The sequence below is a fragment of the Ptiloglossa arizonensis genome, chromosome 6 (genome assembly GCF_051014685.1).
Source record: "Ptiloglossa arizonensis isolate GNS036 chromosome 6, iyPtiAriz1_principal, whole genome shotgun sequence".
NCBI lineage: Eukaryota > Metazoa > Arthropoda > Insecta > Hymenoptera > Colletidae > Ptiloglossa > Ptiloglossa arizonensis.
Window position 1 is genome coordinate 21,656,000 of NC_135053.1, and position 23,154 is coordinate 21,679,153.

The following is a 23,154-nucleotide window of genomic DNA, read 5'->3' on the forward strand; positions in this document are numbered from 1 at the left end:
GTCATCGAAGTCGTCATCAAAGTTGTCGTTTTCAAAGTCGTCAAATACAAAATTGTCAAACTCAAAGTCGTCAAAATTTAAGTCATTGTCGTCGAGGTCATCATCAATGTTGTCGTTCTCAAAGTCATCAAAGTTGTCAGAGTTGTCAAAGTTCAAGTCTTTGTCGTCAAAGTCGTCACCAAGTTCATTATTTCCAAGTCGTCACCAAGTTCATTATTTCAAAGTGGTCAAAGTCGTCATCAAGTTCATTATTTCAAAGTCGTCAAAGTCGTGACCAAGTTCATTATTTCAAAGTTGTCGAAGTCATCACCAAGTTCGTAGTTTTCAAAGTTACCAAAGTCGTCACCAAGTTTGTTATTTCAAAGTCGTCATCGTCGTCACCAAGTTTATTATTTCAAAGTCGTCACCAAATTCATTATTTCAAAGTTGTCACCAAGTTCATTATTTCAAAGTCGTCAAAGTCGTCACCAAATTCATTATTTCCAAGTCGTCACCAAGTTCATTATTTCAAAGTGGTCAAAGTCGTCATCAAGTTCATTATTTCAAAGTGGTCAAAGTCGTCACCAAGTTCATTATTTCAAAGTCATTATCGTCACCAAATTCGTTATTTTCAAAGTCACGATCGTTGAATCGATCGTAGTAAAAAATTCATCCGCGTCTAGTAAACGTCGCGAATCGTTCCCGTAGTGAATATCGCGCCGGGGAATAATGCCGTCCGGTATCTCGAAGGTGGATCGGCGTAGGAATTAAAGACTCGGTTGGTCCCGTGATAAGAATCTCCGTGCAGTCACAGCTCGTTTGAGCGGATGCCTCGAGTGATTTCAGTTACACCTCGTTTGCACGATCCGGACGTATACGGCTCTTATTATTTCCCCGATCTAGGAAGCGGTGTTTCCAGTCGCACCGACGGATTGAAATTGCAGGCTCGATGATGGCGCCGGATAACATTGTGATCGTGATGCGAAAGAGAACGCCGGTATCGGTCGGTAGTGGCCAGCGAGAGCTGGCGTTACCTGAACAATCGAGCGTCCAATTTCCAGCAATCAGTGCGTATCGTTTCGTTCGCGGGGAGATCAGGTCTCGCTTAGGAAAAGGTCGTGGTCGCGAATTTTGGAAAGTACGAGGGGAACGAGGAACGTGAACCGTTACCGTTATCGCGGAACGTTCGCGCATCGATCGTCCGGCATCGGTGGTGTCCCCTCGTATCGAGTACGATATCGTGGCCATTCGAGTTCCGTACGGTGAACGGCGTAGCTCGTACGAGATACGAAGGAAGTTCCGGCATCGTTAACGTTAGACGGTGGTTAACTATCACCTTGGGCCACAATGTATACCCCGAGTGTGGCGTAATTTCGAAACGTAGATTTCACGGATATCGAGCGTCGAAAGTGAATCTCTTTCCATCTTCCCGATGGATCTAACGGAGGGTACCCGGATTGCAGCCGGGGTCGTGTTTACCTGGCGTGCAGCTGGAATTACGAGGGAAAAGGAGGGAATAACAAGAAGGGGCCGAATAAATCATAAAGCACGGCTCTTCCGCGCTATGCTAATGACACCTCCTGCATCCTGTGTATCCTTGGCGCGGGCCGCGAAAGTTCCGAGTGGCACGCCACGCGGTTGTTGTTCGTTCTTCTTTTTACGGGACCCTCGGCAACACACCTCCTTGACGCAATTGCAGGAAATAAAACACTCTTCCTCGACATTTCCCCGCGTTCAACGGGCGAACAACAGCGCGAGACGCCGCGATGCAACAGCCGTACTCGGCCGTGTAACGAGACTGCGGTGCGAGAAAGAAATATATCGCGCCACGGTGTTCGGGTTGTGCACGAGAAAAATGGCGCCAATTAATCGCCGACACGATTTTTCGCTAGATCGTGGCACCGTGCGCGCGGCCACCAACTCGCGATAAAGTCGATCCCGGTGGACGGACCGAGGGAAGTAGGTCTACGTACATCGAGCCTCGTAACCGTCTCGAATTTCGGAATCGAATCTACGAACGATTACTCGGGTAACGATAACTTTGACCGCGAGTTTTACTTTCGCAACTTTGACTTTAACGACTTTGACTTGGACAACTTTGATTTGGACGACTTTAACTTAGACGACTTTGACTTGGACGACTTTGACTTGGATCACTTTGACTTGGACCACTTTGACTTGGACCACTTTGACTTGGACCACTTTGACTTGGACCACTTTGACTTGGACCACTTTGACTTGGACCACTTTGACTTGGACCACTTTGACTTGGACCACTTTGACTTGGACGACTTTGACTTTGACGACTCTGACTTTGATGACTTTGACTTGGACGACTTTGACTTGGACGACTTTGACTTGGACGACTTTGACTTGGACGACTTTGACTTGGACGACTTTGACTTGGACGACTTTGACTTGGACGACTTTGACTTGGACGACTTTGACTTGGACGACTTTGCCTTGGACGAGTTTTACTTGGACGACTTTGATAACGACGACTTTGACTTGGACCACTTTGACTTTGACGACTTTGACTTGGACGACTTTGACTTGGACAATTTTGACTTTGAAGACTTTGATTTTGACGACTTTGACTTGGACGACTTCAACTTTGACAACTTCAACTTTGATGACTTTGACAACTTGGACGACTTTGACTTGGACAATTTTGACTTTGAAGACTTTGATTTTGACGACTTTGACTTTGACGACTTTGACTTGGACGACTTCAAATTTGACAACTTGGACGACTTCAATTTTGACGATTTTGATCTTGACTTTAATTTGAGGACCCTGACGACTTTGAAGACTTCAACTTTGACAACTTTAACGACTTTGACAACTTGGACGACTTCAACTTTGACGATTTTGATCTTGACTTTAATTTGAGGACCCTGACGACTTTGACGACTTTAATTTTGACATTAACTTTGACGACTTTGATGACTTAAACATTGACAACTTTGACTTTGACAACTTCGTTGCCCCTGACTTTGATGACTTCGTTGACTTTGACAATGATAACTTCAACAATCACGACTTTGACTTTGACGATGACGACTTCAACTTTGACGACTTTAACTTCGACGATTCATACTCTCGAATCTTCGATCTCTTCGTCAAAGATCACGAGATATCCAATCTCCAATCGATTCCAAGTAGACCCGTTTCGAAAAGTCCAAAAAAATGTTTGACTCCTCGATAGGAAAAGACGGTAGAAATTTGAACAAAGTTCCGACTCTCCATGTGCGCGCGAAAACGGTGTATTTACATTTACCTTCGCAACGACGCGTCCGAAGATAATAAAGTCACGGTGCAAATTAACCGGAGAGACATCGTCGGGTCGTGGGTTCGCAGGTTCTATGCTCGGCTGATTTGAAAACCTTATATTCCAATTAGTCCTCGGAGACTGGTCCGGTACGTGTACGTTCGTTGAACGCGGAGTCGTAACACAACTCCGTCGTGTCTCGAAGATGACGATTCGCGACGATCGGTTGCGAATAGACACGGACTACTACTCGGTCGTCTCCGTGAAACGCGATACCATCTGGTCGCTATATCGCTTGGCTCGATTCGATCGCGTTACGCGTTTATTCGCGAGAAGTTAACGACAACCTCGCGGAAGGTACATTCGAGATTCGATCGCGACCACTCGAACTACGTGTCTTCAAGACGACCATTCGTGACAGTTGCTCGCGATCGTAGACCACTCGGTGATCTCTGTGCACTCCAATACCTAGTCGTCATCTCGTAGATCAATTCCTCTTCTACCAATCACTCTGGAACCGAATCGAACGTGCACGAGACGTTCACGATCTCTTCTCGAGAGATACAACAGTTCCAAAATTTGCTCTGAATGCTCCAGTACCCTCGTGTACCAAAGATAACTCTTGACGATTGCACGTGATCGTAGACCACTCGGTGATCTACGTGCACTTTGACACTGTCTACTCGTCATCTCGTAGATCGTTTCTTCCATAGACACCAGTCATCTGGTAACCGATTTAGGGCAACTAGACTAGACAACCTCACCGAAGATTCAACAATCCCTCAAAATTCAATCGTGACGTTGATTACCATCGTTGTCCTACAGACGACTCCTAAGGATCGCTCACAATAGTAGACTACTCTGTGATCTTCCTGTCCTACGCCACTGTCTACTCTCCATCTCGTAGATCGATTCTTCCTCAGGTACCAGTTACTCTGGAACCGAATCTCCCAAGAACAAGACGTTAACGATCTCTTCTCTGCGTATCCAACAGTTCCAAAATTGGCTCACAATGCCCTAGTACCTTCTTGTACCAAAGGTAACACTTGACGATTGCTCACAATAGTAGACTACTCGGTGATCTCCGTGCACTACGCCACTGTCTACTCTCCATCTCGTAGATCGATTCTTCCTTGGCTACCAGTCACTCTGGAACCGAATCTCCCAAGAACAAGACGTTAACGATCTCTTCTCTGCAGATCCAACACTTCCACAATTTGCTCACAATGCCCTAGTACCCTCTTGTACCAAAGATAACACTTGACGACTACTCGGTGATCTCCGTGCACTACGCTACTGTCTACTCTCCGTCTCGTAGATCAATTCTTCCTTGGCTATCAATCATTCCGGAACCGAATCTCCCAAGAACAAGACGTTAATAATCTCTTCTCGATAGATTCAACAGTTCCAAAATTTGCTCACAATGCCCCAGTACCCTCTTATACCAAAGATAACACTTGACGATTGCTCACAATAGTATACTACTCGGTGATCTCCGTGCACTACGCCACTGTCTACTCTCCATCTCGTAAATCGATTCTTCCTTGACTACCAATCACACTGGAACCGAATCTCTTAAGAACAAGACATTAACGATCTCTTCTCAGTAGATCCAACGCTTCCAAAATTACCTCGCAACAAAGACAACTCCCATCGCGATGTCCCATACGACACCGTTCAGTGACCATTCGCAACATACGTTACGTCACCATCTACTCATCATCGCGTGACTCGGCTCGATCCTCCCGCGTTGTTTATTCTCGGAAACAAGGAACCGACGACAACCCCGCGGAAGACGATCGTGTTCCGCGAGATTCGATCGCGGCGCCCGTTGCTCATCGAACGCGGGACGACATCGTCGCGACGCGGAGACGAGAATTCGTGACTAATAGCGCGATCGGGGTCCTAGCCGATATGCGTCGGGCATAGACACGAGGCTACGTGGCTGATCAACAGGCGAGGACACGCGCCATCGAGCACGCGCCGATAGATCTGACATCTCGACGCCCGACGCCGTACACGTGACCGGAGACTCGTTACCCGGCATCCTCCTTTCTTTCTTCCTCCTCCTCCTCATCCTCCTCCACCTCGTCCTCCTCCCCTGGCGTTCTTCCCGTCGGAAGACACGCGCCCGACGTCTCCCTCGATTTCCCGGAATCGACTTTCGAGAGATCGAATCGCCGCCAGGATCGGGACGACCCACCGCGAGTAACCACGAGTTCGGAGGATCGGTCGCCGAACCGGCCACCACAACCCCGCTCGGATCCCCGACGTCGAGATGAACGCCAGAGTTAAGGACCTCCACTCCTCTACCTCGTCGCCCCCGGATCCGTTGGCCACGCTGAATCCGGGGAAACAAAGACATCTGGGGAACGATTGTTCCCGTATCGAGTCGCAACGCGAGCACGGCTCGATCGAATCGGACGATACTCCTCGTCAATTTGTATCCTCGAACCGACGCGATCGTTCGTAGATTCGAACCGATCAGGAGTCGAGACACGGATGAAAATGTGGTACAGGTGTGACGTTGCTTTGCAATGATCAGGGAGAGGGAAGATCTCTCTCTCTCGCGTCAGAGGTACATGGGGCAGTGTACTGGAATTTTGGAGTCGCGCGATGAGAAATGGCGAGCCTCGAGATGGCGGATAAGCGTTACGGTTCGAGATTGAAAAGATCTTCCGATGTGGTATTATGGGGATTATTTGTACCTTGGGGGATACGAAATAATTGTATCTTTGGGTCCGAGATGATCATCACACGCTTTATATGATCGTAAGTATCTCGAGGGTATTTTAAGAGGATCGGAGAAGTCTATCCACAGTGCACAGTAATCGAAATTGTCACAGTTATCGTGATTATTTGTATCTCCAGAGGGCAAAAAATAATCACACGTGAGTCTAAGTATTTGGATTATAAATACTTTATCAGTATTTTAAGAGGACCGAAGAAGTCTACAGTACACAATAATCGAAATTGTCACAATTATCGTGATGATTTGTATCTCCAGTAGACAAAAAATAATCACACCTTCGGATCCGAAATAATTATCACCCCTTATGTGAGCCTAAGTATCACGATTATAAATACCTCGTCAGTATTTTAAGAGGACCGAAGAAGTCTACAGTACACAGTAATCGAAATTGTCACAGTAATCGAATTGTCCAGTTTCTTTTGGCGAAACTTTCTAGTTGGCGACTCGTCTCCTCCAGATGTCCGATCATCCGTGATTCTAGATACCTAGGTATTTTAAGAGGACTAAAGAAGTCTACCCACAGTACACAATAATCGAAATAGACACAATTATCGTGATTATCCGTACCTCGAGAGGACAACAAACTAATCCTCCACTTGACAACTTTCCAGTTGGTGACTCGTCTCCTCTAGAGGCCCCTGGTCCATGATCTCAGGTACCTAGGTACTTAAAAAAAAGGAAGAAATCTCCCCACAGTACACAATAATCGAAATAGACACAATTATCGTGATTATCCGTACCTCGAGAGGACAACAAACTAATCCTCCACTTGACAACCCTCCACTTGACGACTCGCCTCCTCCAAACGTCCGATAGTCCTCGATCTTAGATATCTTCCCGGTATTTCAATACCAAAGAAATCTATCCACGCTACACCTAACCCAAAACCTCGCAACAATCGTAATCATCCGTACCCCGAGGGGACAGAATAATTCTCACACCCTCGACTCCGACACGATACACCCCCTCACGGATAATTCAACAGTACCGAGAACCCAAAAAAAAAGTCTATCCATCTCGTATCGGTACTGATCCGAGCCGGTGAAATGGTAAATGCAGTCGTGTTTAGGGAAACTCGCTCGATAGGGTCGTGTTCCCCGGGTTCGTTCGCTTAACAAGGATCCCAATTACGTCGAGCACAGAGGGGGGAGGGGGAGGGGGTGAAACCCGCGGGGCAAAACGCGGTCTCTTTCCGCGTCCGATTTCGTCGATCTCTCGCGCGTCGCAAAGTCGAGGTATACCCTCGATTCTCTTCCCGGCGGCATCTTAACCCTCTCCACTCGAGAGGCGAGCCTCGATCGCCACTTAATTCCGTCTACTTTCTCCAATTTGGAGAACCATCGTATTTTGGAAAAGAAAATTAAAATTCAATTACTCTTTTCTTTTCACATATAAATATACGTAGACGAAACATTGGAATGAAAATGTTCCATTTTATATCAATCACACAATTTGAAGGATTTCATCGAGGTGTCGATAGTTCCACACTATACCATAGTTCCGTTCCATATCATCCAGTGGATAACATCTAGTAAATACCATCCAGTAGATACCATCCAGTAGGTATCATCCAGTAGATACCATCCAGTAGATACCATCTAGTAGATACTGTAGATACCATCCAGTAGATACCGTAGATATCATCCAGTAGATACCATCCAGTAGATATCATCCAGTAGATATCATCCAGTAGATATCATCCAGTAGATACCATCCAGTAGATACCATCTAGTAGATACCATATAGTAGATACCACCCACTAGATACCATCCAGTAGACACCATCCAGTAGATACCATCCAGTAGATACCATCCAGTAGATACCATCCAGTAGATACCATCCAGTAGATACCATCTAGTAGATACCATCCAGTAGATACCATCCAGTAGATACCATCCAGCATATACCATCCAATAGTTACCATCCACTTTCTGATAATAGAAAAGTTCTTCGAGTGCAAAGGGTTAACACAACACTTATCGAATTCCATCGCGCGACGATCGTGCCGCGGTAGCATTCGTTGATCGTCGACGTTAGTATTGACGAGGTCCCCGTCACGTGGTGACTCGAAGTTTCCACGGGTTGGTTGAACGTAGCCCCCGAGAAAATATTTGGGCCGGGTGCGCGGATTTAAGGGGAATCGCATACCAGCCGTGCAGCGAGATGGTCCCACGGGAGCGAAAGGGAGTAAAGGGCCAACGACGCCGGACCACGAGGAGACGGCCACTAAATATTGTGTTCGCGCAGAGAATACAGCTCTCGGGACACGTGTAAGCGGGGCCGCGGGATTCCGTATGAGCAGATCGGCCCGCCGATTATACGCTAATTCAACGCAAATTCCTTCCCGGAGATATCTGTATCGCTCGCATACATCAGAGTCCGCGGTAGCTGCTGCCGTTGTTGCTGCTGGCTGGCTGGCTGCTGGCTGGTCGGTTGGTCGGTCGGTCGGTTGGTCGGTTGGCTCTCCGCTTGTGCGAAGGCCTGTGCCGCTCGCCGTGGCTCGAAGCGTCCGCAGTCTCCGGTTAGCTTAATCAGTACCCACAAGGAGACAACTATATACACGCGGCTACATAGTTTCGTGCACATATGCCGTCCACACATCCGAGACACGTTGGATACCGGGACCCACGAAACCGAACGATTTCTTTCCAACGGGAGACGAAGAGGTAGACGAAGAGCGCCGCAGAATCGCGGAACCGCGGCGATGTACTAATTAATCCGCGCGGAGATTCGATTATGATACCACGGGATGTCCCCGGTCGTTTCGGGGCCGTGAGGAAGAATCCCTTTGAGGAGATCGAACCGATCCACCCGGTGTGGAACAGATCGAATAAATTCAGGCTGGCCAACTTGCGTTGAAAGATTCACCGATCCGATCCAGTAAGCAATACACCCCGGAACGCTTCGGTATCGAGTCGTGGGGAACTCTTTCGATCTCTATCTTTCTCTCCTGGGGAGGAGAAAAGGGTTTGGAAGTTTCAACCTTCAGTGGTTCGAACTGGCCGTACAAAGTTGCGAACAGTTTCTTCGCGAGTTTCCCGATCATCTGGATGACTAAGATCTTGCGATAAGGTAACTTTGCATTGCCAAGTGTAGACTGAAAGGACAGTGTTTAGGTGAGGTAACTCCCGTAGCATATATACAGACGGTTCTAGTCGGTTTGAAGACTCTGCCCCAAAAGTTGCAAACAGTTTCTTCGCAAGTTTTCTGATCACCTGGATGATCGAGATCTTGCGATAAGGTAACTTTGCATTGCCAAGTATACATTGAAAAGACAGTGTTTTCATGAGATAATTCCTGCAGTACATATACAGACAGTGTTTAGGTGGGATCCTTGGGCCTAGTTTGGAACGGTTCTAGTCGGTTTGAAGACTCTACCCCGAAAGTTGCGAACAATTTCTTCGTAAGTTTCCCGATCATTAGTATAACCAAGATCTCACGATAAGATAACTCTGGGTTGCCAAGTATAAATTGAAAAGACAGTATTTTCATGAGATAATACCCGTAGCACATGTACACGTGGAAACATCGATCCTTGGGCCCAAGTTGAAACGGTTCTGGTCGGTTTGAAGACTACCCGGAACAATTTCTTCGCAAGTTTCCCGATCACCTGGATAACCAAGATCTCACGATAAGGTAACTCTGTATTACCAAGTATAAATTGAGAGGACAGTATTTCCATGAGATAACTCCCGTAGCACATATACAAACGGTTCTGGTCGGTTTGAAGACTCTACCCCGAAAGTTGCGAACAATTTCTTCGCAAGTTTCCAAATTATCTGTATAACCAAGATCTCTCGATAAAGTAACTCTGTATTACCAAGTATACATTAAAAAGACAGTATTTCCATAAGATAACTCCCGTAGCACATATACACATAGAAACGTCGATCCTAGGGCCTATGTTGGAACGGTTCTAGTCGGTTTGAAGACACTACCCCGAAACATGCAAAATTCTTCTTCTCGCCCTCCTCTACAGATGTCTCCCGTGCAACGATTATCGCACACGGTTGCAAATGTTCCCATCCATCGTCCAACCATGCTCGAAAGTCCTTTCCACGGTTCGGGCCGCGTATCTCCGCGACTCGGGAATCACGGGCCCGGAGCGTAGGGGCCACGACCTCGCGCAACCAAGTGTACGCGGGACAAAGGCGTTCGCGAATCGTTGGACGGTTACGGGGGCCACGTATCGACGTAAAGTTTCTCACGCATGACAAAGCGGAGAGACGGAGAGTGGGGAGGGTGGGGAGGGGTGGGGGGTGTATTTCCAACGGGGAATCCCGCTAAAGAGTGCGAAGACGGAGGCTACCGTATACCCACGGTGCGCTAAGCCCGTTCGGTTGCGCGGCGAAGGTCCAGGGCACAGGACCGAAGATATATCACGTTGTCGGCCGACATACCATTCTTTTGCGGCACCGCGCGGCCGACACAGCGCGCGCAGCGTTCACAAATTAAGGAGCGCCAAAGTCCACGGGACGGCGTAGGTATGGCGCTATCGCGCTTCATAAAACTTCGTTAGCACGCTGGAAGTAGACGGGCCTGGCGAGCCCCAGGCGTGTGTACCCGCGCGTATAAGCGCTGATGGCCTCGCGGGGCTACCGTAAAAATTCATTTTGTACCCGCTCGTGTAATTTCCAACGGATTCTTGCATCTTTCGCGCCGCTGGACCGTATTAGGCGGACCGTGTTCGCCGTGGTCAACGCGCCAACCTCGCCCGCTAGATACCCGCCTGTCGCCTACGAGATCCTAATCTTTATTAGCGTATACGCGTTCCTTTATTCACGGTAAACCAGGATTCATCGCTACGTCTTCCTCATCGTGTCCGTGGACGTCGAGACGACGGAGAGAGGCCACGGTGTCCACTTCGATTTCGCGATATCTCCAGATGTACTCGTTCCGCGTGAGAAATTCACTCTTCGAGAGGTCTTTCAGCATCTGGACGAACGCTCGTGGACAACGTACACGGGCAAAGGGTCTATTAACGCGAAATCGATCTTCAGAACCTTAGACAAAATTTTGTTCAGACAGTGTCCCGGTGCTTTGAATACTCGACGAATCGCAAACACTATCTTCAGGTCGACCAGCGACTGAACTCGACTTCGTAGAGCGCTTCGTCCCGATGTTTCGAGTACTGGTCGATTCTGGGAACGGTTTCTATACCAATTTGTGGAAATTGTGTAGTTCGAAGTTACGTGGTTGGTAATTTTCTTGCAATGGAGAGGGTCTCTATGTGACAATTGTCCATGGAGATTTGCGATGTCGAGGAGAGAGGAGAGAGTGTTCGCTTTAGGGTGAATCGTGTGGTGAAGAGTCGAGGGGGAAAGATCGTCGCGAGGTAGAGGGAATCTTAGAGGAACTCGAAGAACTCGAGTGATCGAAGGTAATTGGAACGAGTGAGTTCGCTTTACATCGCATCGCGGGGCTAGAAATTAAGGATATGAAGATCGCGAGAAAGGGAAAGGAACTTTCATGGAACTCGAAGAACTCGACTGATCGAATCTGCTCGGAACGAGTGAGTTCTCTTCGTGTCTTGTTGCAAAGTAAGAAATTAAAAAGTTCGTAACATAGCGAAAGAAATCTCTATGGAACTCGAAGAATTCGGAGAATTTGGAGAACTCGAAGAACTTCAAGAACTCGACTACTCGGACCTACTTGGAACAAGCGAGTTCTCTTCGTGTCTCATCGCAAAGTAAGAAATTAAGAAGTTCGTAACATAGCGTAAGAAATCTCCATGTAACTCGAAGAACTCGAAGAACTCGACTACTAGAACTTACTGGGAACAAGCAAGTTTACTTCGTCTCACATCGCAATGTAAGAAGTTAAGAACATGAAGATTGTAAGGAAGTGAAAGAAACCTCCACAGAACTCGAAGAACTCGAAGAACTCGATCACTGGAACCTACTCGAAACAAGTGAGTTCTCTTCGTATCACATCGCAAAGTAAGAAATTAAACATATGAAAGGTCACGACAAAGCGAAAGAAATCTCTACGGAACTCGAAGAACTCGATCACTGGAACCTACTCGTACCAAACGAGTTCTCTTCTTGTGACATTGCAAGACAAGAAGTCAAGAATCCACAAAGTTACAAAAAGCGAAAGAAATCACCCCAGAACTCAAAGAACTCGACCACTCCAACCTACTCGTACCAAACGAGTTCTCTTCGTGTCCCATTACAAGACAAAAAATAAAGAATACAAAATATCGCAGAAAGCGAAAGAAATCACCCCGGAACTCGAAGAACTCAGCCACTCCAACCTACTCATACCAAACGAGTTCTCTTCGTGTCCCATTACAAGACAAAAAATAAAGAATACAAAATATCGCAAAAAGCGAAAGAAATCACCCCGGAACTCGAAGAACTCAACCACTCGAACCTACTCGTACCAAACGAGTTCTCCTCGCGTCCCATTACAAGACAAAAAAATAAAGAATACAAAATATCGCAAAAAGCGAAAGAAACCTCCACGGAACTCGAAGAACTCGACCACTCCAACCTACTCATACCAAACGAGTTCTCTTCGTGTCCCATTACAAGACATCAAACAAAAAACTACGAAAGATCCCGGGGTCCAAGGTAGAAAGAAATCCCCGCGAAAGCGTCCGACTCGTACTCCCGGTCAGAGCGCGTTACGCTTCCCGTATCCGATACGAGTGCTTCGGTTCCGTCCCCCGTGTACAAGGGTAAATATTTGTCGAGCAGCGACAGTTTCAATTTCGATCGCGGAATCCTTTGGCAAGTGTATCCTGCCTGTGGAACGGTATTGGCGCCACGTGCCTCTAATATCAACCAGGAGGTCGTATATCCTGCCGGTGCGTCGCTCGTTAATTTGCTGCGGAGGCAGTGCATATAGGGCCAGTGGGCGCACAAGGTGCACCCCACACGTGGCCGCACGTACGCGCACACCGACGCGGGATGTTCTCCGGGCGGTGAGCGTCGTGCCCACGGTGGTCAACGTTGAAGTCCGCGCGCACACAGCCAGAGACGCGCCGGTAAATAGGCATACACGAAAGAGGGGGCGCGCGTTCGCTCGCTCGCTCGGTCGGTCGGTCGCTCGCGCGCGCGTGGTTCTCGTCATTAGGTACGTAGCCTCGTTAGGATGAGTTTTTCCGCCGCTAATGAGGTGGGCTGCGAGTTGTCTCTGCGGCGTGCAGACGGTCCCCGCGTACCCGGCTCTCCGCGCGGATCAGGTGGACGACGGTCCACGGTTTCTATGACGTCCGCATGAGTCTGGAGACCCGGGTGGACACTATTTTTAATCTACCCCCGGGACGCGGACTTGACGGAATTAAAATTCATGTCCACGGTAGCACCGCGGTCGGTTGCTTATATCCACGACCACGGATCGTATATTTCTCTCTTAGCGGACCACCCTCCGCCGCCGGCACGGACCTCGCGGAATAATCCGCGTTCTTTCCGGCTGTTGCGCGAACCAGGGATTTTCTCGTTTCGTTGAACGCGCGACGCTGAATACCCCTACCTGTGAGCGTACCGTGCGGATTCTTACGAACGAATGGAGGATATCGAAGAATTCTCGTCGCTGGGTACTCGTGGTTACTTTGCAGGAGTCGAGTGTATCGACGGGGAAAAGGTGAAGGTTGATTCGACCAATCGTGGTTTACGAAAAGGGACTGTTTGAAAATGTAATACACGTGAAAAATGTTAGTCGATCGTGATACGGCTTCTGGAGTTCTCGGTAGTGTGTATGGTATTGCGTTGGAGAGGTGAGAGTACTGTGATACGAATGTACTGTTCGTCCGCGAGAAAAAGGCCAATGAGCGTCTACATCCCCACTCTGGTGTACAAGCTCCTTTCTAGTCTACCAGCTTTCCCAACTGTCTCTACTGATCGCTGTTACTGCATCACAGGGCCACCAGTCGGTAAAGTAGAACAGGGATGTACAATAAAATTCATCAGACTTTTTCTCAAGGGTGAACAATACACGTAACGTAATATTTTCAACTTTCTAACACGGTACAATAGTTCATATTACCACTGATAGACTGTGTAATACAAAATGGGGATGCAAACACTCGTTGGCATTCTTCTTATGGTCGAACAGTACACTCGTAAGCCTTCTTCTCGCGATCGAACAGTAGATAAAGTAATATTTTCAACTTTCACGGTACAATAGTTTATATTATCACTTATAAACCGTGTAACACAAAATGGGGATGTAAACACTCGTTGGCATTCTTCTCGTGGTCGAACAGTACACTCGTAAGACTTCTTCTCGCGATCGAACAGTACACAAAATAATATTTTCAACTTTCACGGTACAATAGTTTATATTACCACTGATAGACCGTGTAACACAAAATGGGAATGTAAACACTCGTTGGCATTCTTCTCGCGATCGAACAGTACACAAAGTAATATTTTCAACTTTCACGGTACAATAATTTATATTACCACTGATAGACCATGTTACACAAAGTAGGGATGTAAACACTCGTTGGCATTCTTCTCGTGGTCGAACAGTACACTCGTAAGCCTTCTTTTCGTAGTCGAACAGTACACAAAGTAATATTGGATTGTTCAAAAAATCATTTCGTTATTTTTGGTGAAAATCCAGCACGATTTCTTTATAGCATATAAACATTTCATTAAATTATCTATTCTCCATTTTGGCAAACAAAATGACTTTCCGAACAACCCAAAATTTTCAACTTTCAAACACGATACAACAATTTATATCATCGCTCGAGAACTCCCGCGATAGATCACAGTACTAGTATACTAGTTCCAGTACTGTCCGCGCGTCGTCGCTACTGGTCGCTCTCTATCCGCGTCACGGTTCTCGACCAATAGCAACCACGCGCAGCTACCAGCTGGTATCCCATATAACCCGGAGTGGGGATATGAACACTCGTCGGCGTTCTTCTCGCGGCCCGACGGTACACGATACGCGAGTTCCTAATAACGCTACGCTGTAGTCTGGAAAAAGCTTGTACCGAGAAAAAGAAGCGCCGCGCGTGAAATTGCAACGCGTAACTCGCGTTCCCGCGGAACGGAAACTCCTCTGTTCCGCGAGTGTTCTCCACGTGGAACAGAGCAACCGGAACATCTCGTCCCGTGTCTTTCGAACTACTTTTACGCTCGCGAGCGAGCCGGTCCGGGGTTAATCTCGGAACACGTACGCGGTCTTATCGGCGTTGCGCCCGTTCCGAAACGGTGACTCGATTTTCAGGAGCTTGCTCCGCTTAATGAGACAACGAAACAAGGAACGCGCATCGACGAGCACGGTCGCGTGTCGCCGTTAATAGCGCGAGCGAACCAGCGAGCTAGCGAGCGAGTAAGCGAGCTAGCTGGTCCGCGATGGCGTACTCGTACACCGCGGAAAGTGATATTAAGCGTACACGCGGGGTGGCGCGCGTTTTTCGCGAAAACCCGGCCACCGGGGCCATTAAATTTACGAGCCGTCGCGGCGCGGTAACTTACAAAGTATAATAACGTATATATACGCTCGAAATAATCCGTCGTCGAGGATAACCCGCTATATGGAAATAGCCGGACGTTTGTTGAACGGCTCGATGTCAAAGCGAGCCACCGCGGATATAATTCAACGGTTAAACGAGCCCGGGACCGACGCTTGAACCGTGGCCGGTGACGTTTTTTCTTTTTCTGTTTGTTTCTTTCTTTTTTTTTCTTTTTTTTTCATTTTACAAAACCGCGCTATTTACATTTTTACTCGCGAGCTATTTTTATCCGGTTTTTATCTCCCCGCGTCCACCGCGAACCGTTTGAACGAAATTAAAAACGGGAAATTTTTCATTTTCGCCCCGGCCGCGAATCCTCGTTCCGTGATGCTAAACGACTCGTCGAGTCATGCACGATTAATTTCCCGCGCGTACTCGTTTCTTTCGCGGTATATTACACCTAGAGAAATTACGTGTTTGTTTCGACGTCGAGCACGTACGAGGAATCTTCCAAAATGAACTCCGAACGACCACGATCCCGCGTTCTTCGCAATTCCGAACGGCTCGACCCACACTCGCGCGACACATCGCGCGATAAATCGTTAAGGTCTACCCACGATCGGGTATGACGCATCGCGTGATAAATCACCGGATCCTTGGTCCCTGTCCCGCGCTAAATATTTATCCATACGGTTGGACTTCTTTTCGATACTTGCGCCCGGCGTGCATCCCTTACGGAGGATAGAGTTTCCCGAGTTGTCGGAAATCCGCGCGTTCAATGAACGGAACCGGTTGCAGAACCGGTCGAGAACAAAGTGAATTATTTGGACCTTGGTCGTTTGGAGACTTTGATCCCTCGCTAAATTAGTCGTGTGACGTTGGAATATTCGCGGGGCAGATGGTCCGCGAAAATAGCGCGTTTCACAGACGTCCTAACGCTCGTCCTACGGCGAACGATGATTCTTCGGTGGTACAACGACTCGTCTCGTACAGAGATTCGGTGGATCGTGATCCTGAGTACTTTGTTGGTATTTTAAGAGAACAGTATCGTGTTATAAATCGACGCAAAATAATTCTCCAGTTGACGGAAGATCAGCAACCTAATCCTCCAGTTATCCTTCAGATGTCCGATCGTTCGTTATCCCAGGTACCTAAGTAGCTGACAAGATATAAACTTTTAATATAGATAATAGGTAATAGGTAATAGCTAATGGATAGTAGATAATAGATAACAGACAATAAATAATAGACAATACATAAACGGATTAACTGATTATCAGATTATCCGAATTATCGAATTATTGGACCGAGACGGGGTGGGTATGGTATAGCTATGTATGTTAAGATGACCGAAGAAGTCTATCCAAAGTACACCGTACCCACAATCGATGCAATAATCGAAAGATCAGCAACCTAATCCTCCAGTCGACTCGTCTCCAGTTGTCCGTGACTTGTCTGCTCCAGAAGTCCGATCATCTGCAATCTTATGTACCTAGATATGTTGAAAGAACCGTAGAAGTCTCTCCACAGTACCCAGTACCCAAAATCTACCCAACAATCATGATCATTCGTAGGTAGAGATCCCAAAGAGAAACTAATCCTCCAGTCGACGACTCTCCAGTTATCTGTGACTTGTCTGCTCCAAAAGTCCGATCATCTGCAATCTTATGTACCTAGATATGTTCAAAGAACCGTAGAAGTCTATCCACAGTACCCAGTACCCAAAATCTACCCAACAATCGTGATCATCCATAGGTAGATTGCCCAAAAAGAAACTAATCCTTCAGTGGACTCGTCTCCAGTTATCTGTGACTTGTCTGCTCTAGAAGTCCGATCATCTGCAATCTTAGATACCTAGGTATGTTCAAAGAACCGTAGAAGTCTCTCCATAGTACCCAGTACCCAAAATCTACCCAACAATCGTGATCATTCGTAGGTAGAGTGCCCAAAAAGAAACTAATCCTCCAGTCGACTAGTCTCCAGTTATCTGTGACTTGTCTGCTCCAGAAATCCGATCATCTGCAATCTTATGTACCTAGATATGTTGAAAGAACCGTAGAAGTCTCTCCATAGTACCCAGTACCCAAAATCTACCCAACATTTGTGATCATTCGTAAGTAGAGTGCCCAAAAAGAAACTAATCCTCCAGTCGACTAGTCTCCAGTTATCTGTGACTTGTCTGCTCCAGAAGTCCGATCATCTGCAATCTTATGTACCTAGATATGTTGAAAGAACCGTAGAAATCTCTCCACAGTACCCAGTACCCAAAATCTACCCAACAATCGTGATCATTCGTAGGTAGATTGCCCAAAAAGAAACTAATCCTCCAATCGACTAGTCTCCAGTTATCTGTGACTTTTCTCCGCGAGATGTCCGATCGATCGACGATCTGAACCCGAGCCAAGAATCCGTGATGGTCGGTACGGTTCCGGTGGCGATTCTTTTTCACCACCAAGTGTACGAGATCCTCGGAGTAATTCGAGACTCGACGACGATCCTCTCGAGTTGGTCTTTCTGGCGTGTTTCGGGGCGCATCGTTCGTTCTTCTCTCTCTGCCCTCGCCCCTCGTGATCGACTGCTCTCAAAGTGCTCCACCTCGTCCTCCTCCTCCTCCTCTCGAGTGCTGTCCGACGTCGCCATTCATCCAGCTCGTTCCGGTTGACGTAGCCGGGTGCCGTTGCTTAATTCGCGAATATTTCACCGGGCGGGCTCTCTGAAAATACGCTACAGCTGCTCGCGTCGTGTCTACAACCGGGGGCGCTCCGTCGCGATTTTTCCGAAATATTCCCCTGCACCCGACGAGGAACGGGGCACGGAGAAGGGGAGGGATCGTAAATTTCCGTCGTTGCGTATTTTTACGCCTCCCTTGCTCCCGGGTTGGTTACTTTTTTTTATTCTCTCCTCTCTATCTCTATCTATCTATCTCTTTCTCTACCTTCCCTTTCCCCAAGCGCGACCGAATAATCCGCGGACTTGATAATTCTATTCTCGAGCGCGAGGATGATTTAAGCGATCCAGCGAAGAGTTATTATCCACGATGTTGTTGCGCGTGTTGCAGACGGCTTTGCACTGGGCCGCGAAGCACGGCGACGAGAACATCGTGAAGCTGATAGCGGGCACCTACAAGGAGTACATCAAGAGCGTCAACGAGACCACGGTGAGTGCCATTTTCGATCCATCGTTTTACGTTCGAATCCGTGTGAATCAATCCGTGTGAATCAATTCGTGTGAATCAATTCGTGTGAATCGATCCGGGTGATTCGTTCGATGAGAAATCACTGATTTATGTTTCGTCTTGAAAACGATTCGATTACGATTCGAACAACGCAACCGGGGTCGGTATATCTTTCCTATGGAGGACCTCGTGGAAAGGTAGGCGCGTAGAGAGACGAGCTTATGGATTTTTTAGTACCATATGGCACCGGGGTCTCTATAGGAGGGAATAAGTTTACGGCCCGCGTAATATAGCTCGATCCGAATATATACGCGATCAAATATTTTAGAATTTATCGCGGCCGATACGGCCACCGATAAAGCCAACACTCGAACTCTGATTTCCTTTTGTCTTCTGTTCCCGGGCCATGCTGCGATCATCGTGCTGCACACAGAACGGGGTAAGTTTTCTCGTAACGTTTTCAACGATGTTTACAACGATTCGTGTCCGTGGAGATTGTTCGTCGGCGTCTGAAGTAAAATGTCAAGAAAATCTATGTTAAAGGTTTTAACTCGATGTTAAGTAGACGTTGAAGGTTTTAACTCGATGTTAAGTAGATGTTAAAGGTTTTAACTGGATGTTAAATAGATGTTAAAGGTTTTAACTCGATGTTAAGTAGATGTTAAATCGATGTTACCCAGATATTAATATCGAGTCTCCGAGAAAAGCTTCCACGATGATTCTTTAACCGGTTACGAAATTCCTACTAACGTACCTATCCTCGATTTCCTGATAGAAACGAACAAAAAAGTGTACAAGTTTCGCGATTGTCTACGATAAGATCTCGACGCGAGGTATTCGAGTGGTTGACTCGACTTCGATTGGCCGCTCAAGGTCACCCCCCACTGTGAACCCCTCGCGCGAATAAAACTCAATCAGAGTGTAAAACTCCTTTGTAATTGATTTCAAATGTTCTCTTAACGTGTATCGCGATTATTGGAGGATTTTTACACGAAACTATTAATTATCGAGACAGATCAAACAGAGCAGAAAAAAAAAGCAACGATTGAAGTCGATTCGACAGAGATCGAACACAGAGCAGAAGAAAGAAGCAACGATCGAAGTCGATTCAACAGAGATCAAACACAGAGCAGAAGAAAGAAACAACGATCGAATCGACTTTGATCGGCTGTTCGAGGTCTCTCCCCGTTATAAGTCCTTCGCGCGAATAAATCCCAATCAGAGTGTTAAACTGCTCTGTAATTGATTTCAAATGTCCTCTTAACGCGTATCGCGATTACTGGAGGATTTTTACACAAAACTATTAATTTTGAGGCAGATCAAACACAAAGCAGCAGAAAGAAACAACGATCAAAGTTTCTCCCCGTTATAAGTCCCTCGCGTGAATAAACCCCAATCAGAGTGCCAAACCACTTTGTAATTGATCTCAAATGTCTTCTTAACGCGTATCGCAATTACTGAAGAATGTTCACACGAAACAATTAATTTCGAGACAAATGAAACACAGAACAGAATAAACAACGCTACGATCGAAGCCTCTCCCCGTTATAAGTCCCTCGCGCGAATAAACCCCAATCAGAGTGTCAAACCGTTCTGCAACTAATCTCAAATGTCCTCTTAACGCCTATCGCAATTACTGAAGAATTTTCACACGAAACAATTAATTTCGTGACAAATAAAACACAGAACAGTATAAACGAGCAACGATCGAAGTCTCTCCCCGTTATAAGTCCCTCGTGCGAATAAACCCCAATCAGAGCGCTGCTCGTTCGATTTTAATCCCATTTGGTAATCTCCGCGGCGAGTTTGGTCGCTTGTCGACCTTTGGCCCGTTGGTATCGGGTCGCGTCGCTCCGGCGGCGAAAAGAATACCGACGTCGAGCGGGCCGTCGTTACATAAAGAGAGAGTGGGGGGAGGGGAGGGGAGTGGAGTATCGATAAACGAAAGCGGGGCGAGGTTGAACCGCGCGGCACCGTCGAAAATAAATCGCGAGCGAGTATCGCGAGACGGTATCTACCGTAATCTCTAAGTGGCCGCCGTGCGAAAGGAGCGGAGGCCGCGCATTTAAGCGGGCTGCGAGAGGAGCGCCGCGCGTCTCCCGAGCGTGGAGGACGAGGAGGAGTTTCGTCCTCGCGGCGAGTTCGAGGGAAAGAGAGGGTAACGGTTAGGCGCAGCGCGCGGAGAGAAGCCTCCGCAGATAGGATCGGATGTGTGTGGTCCGCCGCTTTGCTCTTTATAAGACTTATATAAGCCGGAGTGCCCTTCGCGGGGGGAATGAAACGGGGCAGAAAGGAGGCGAAGAGAGTGACCGAGGAAGCGGAGAACCTTGCTCGTTAGCGGCTCGCGACAAACACCGCTGAACCACCGCAGACCTTCTCCGAGCGGATGTACCTACGCGCGCGGACGACCGGGATCGTTGTCGCGCGAGCGAAAAACCGAGTAATTTTGATCGAGCGAGTAGCGGAGCTATCCGTCTACCGGTAACGATACACGGGTTACCGGAAAATTGACGGGCTGGAGAAGTTTAAGTTCCGCTTTGGTCAAGGTATCGCAATATTTCGGAGAAAATTGAGGTTATGGAGAGAAGTAGCGCGAAATTTGGATATTTTGTTGCGGGGAATTTAGAGAGGAGAGTGTTTAAGTATATACTAAAAATATCGTATGTTTTAACAAATTTTGTTTTGTGGAGTTTCGAGCGGAGAATATTTAGGTAGTACGAAAAATATCGCGTGTTTTAACAAATTTTGTTTCGTGAAATTTTGAGCGGAGAGTGTTTAAGTAGCTCGAAAAATATTACATATTTTTTAAATTTTGTTTCGCGAGGTTTGAGCGGAGAGTATATAAGAAGTCCCGAAAATATCGCATGTTTTAAAAATTTTGCTCCGTGAAATTTTTGAGCGGAGAGTATTTAAATTGTTCAAAGATATAGTACATTTTTAAAACTTTGTTTCGCGAAATTTTGAGCGGAGAATTTAGGTAACCCCAAAAACATCACACAGTTTTCAAATTTTCGTGAAATTTTGAAGAAAGAGTGTATAAATATCCCCAAAAATATCGCACATTTTTAAAATTTCCTTCCACGATATTTTGAGCGAAGAGTATTTAAACAGCCCAAAGAAATCACACGTTTTAAAAATTCATAGTAATTAAATAGCCCGAAAAATATCACACGTTTAAAAAATTTCATCTCACGAGCTCAGATTATTTAAGTAACCCAAAAGTGTCGCGAATTGAACAAATTTTGCTCACCGAAATATACAACGAAGAATAATTCGCTCATCGGAGCGCGTACCGGTAACGTTAGGCGCGATTCGAAATCGAGGCTCGAGACCGTGTAACTCGAAGTACGAGTGCTCGTAATATTTTACGAGAGAATAATACGCACGGTGTCCCTAAAAATATCGTGAATTTTAAAACCCCCGTCGAGGCTCGCGACGCGGAATAATTTGCAACTCGACGTCTCCTTTGGATGCAGAAGAGAACTCGTTGCAACCGTGTGAGTCATCGCCCGCTCGGAGATGCAAGCGCATCGTTTCTGCACTTTGTTCCGATGTACTTAAAAACTGCGTATCGGTGAAAGCAAAACGATCAACAACACGGAATATTTTCCACGAAACTGTAACATTCGATCGTCTACCCGACAGCGAACACTTGGACTAATTGTAAGTCTCGTATCCAATCGTTCCAATCGCATTCTCACCATCCCCAAAAAAAGAAAAAAACACAGAAACCTCGATTCGGGATCACGGTGCGATAAGTTGGATAATTTTCAATTTGATCGCGGCCCGTTTGTCGACGATTTCGTTCCATCGCGCGAGATCCACTTCCGTTCTCTCTCGCCCCGCTTCGGAGATCGCAATTAAGGAGATTAGCGGCGTAATGGCCGCAGATCGCATCTAATCGCGATCATATTCGCCCGGCGGTGAATCTTATAAATTCCCAAAGCACATTCGTGCGTCTGGCTCGTTCCCTGCTCGTTTGTCTTCGCGGTGTAACCTGAACCGGGCTGTCGGCGCCGTGACACCTTTTTCCCCTACGGTTCCCCGCGGTCGTTGAAATTTTCTCGCGGTGCCTAATAAATATCGTCCCTCGAAACTTTCGTTTCGTTTCGCGCGCACGCGCCCCCCCCCCCCAAAAAAAATAATAAAAAAGGAATAGAACCACTCCGATGGACCGTAGGCAAAAAGTCACCGGCTCGAGTTCCATCGACAGGACTCGCTTCAGGGAAGTGGTTCGAAGAAGAAATTGACTACCGTTTTCATTGGTGGACTTCTGCCCGTGGAATGTTTTTTTACGTGAAATTCGTCCTCGTTGGAGAGACACTGTAAATAATCGACAAGGATCGTTCGTTGTCCGGGGAGGAAGATTAAACGCGAAAATAGACGAAAAAATTTCCTCACGAGGAAATATCGCACCCTTCGTTGAACTGTGTTGTGGAGTTCAGATTGCTATGTGTGATTTGTTACAACATGGAGGTATCTCGCGTATGCAGTAGTATATTTAACGATTGTACGTATGAGAATACAAAGTTCAGAGGGAGAAGTAGGAAGTGATGTAA

At 47.0% G+C, this 23,154-nt stretch overlaps 1 protein-coding gene across 2 annotated transcripts in view; it reads left to right on the top strand.

Moving 5' to 3' along the window:
* LOC143148749 (uncharacterized) overlaps window positions 1-23,154 on the top strand; it is a 78,462-nt gene that overhangs the window by 27,984 nt on the left and 27,324 nt on the right. The window contains exon 2 of one of the 2 annotated variants that reach the window (XM_076315401.1): window positions 18,479-18,577. In XM_076315401.1, coding sequence (XP_076171516.1) covers window positions 18,479-18,577 — 99 coding nt within the window. Of the gene's footprint in view, window positions 1-18,478; window positions 18,578-18,986; window positions 19,035-23,154 lie in introns of those variants that run through there. The other variant, XM_076315402.1, reaches the window with a different exon arrangement.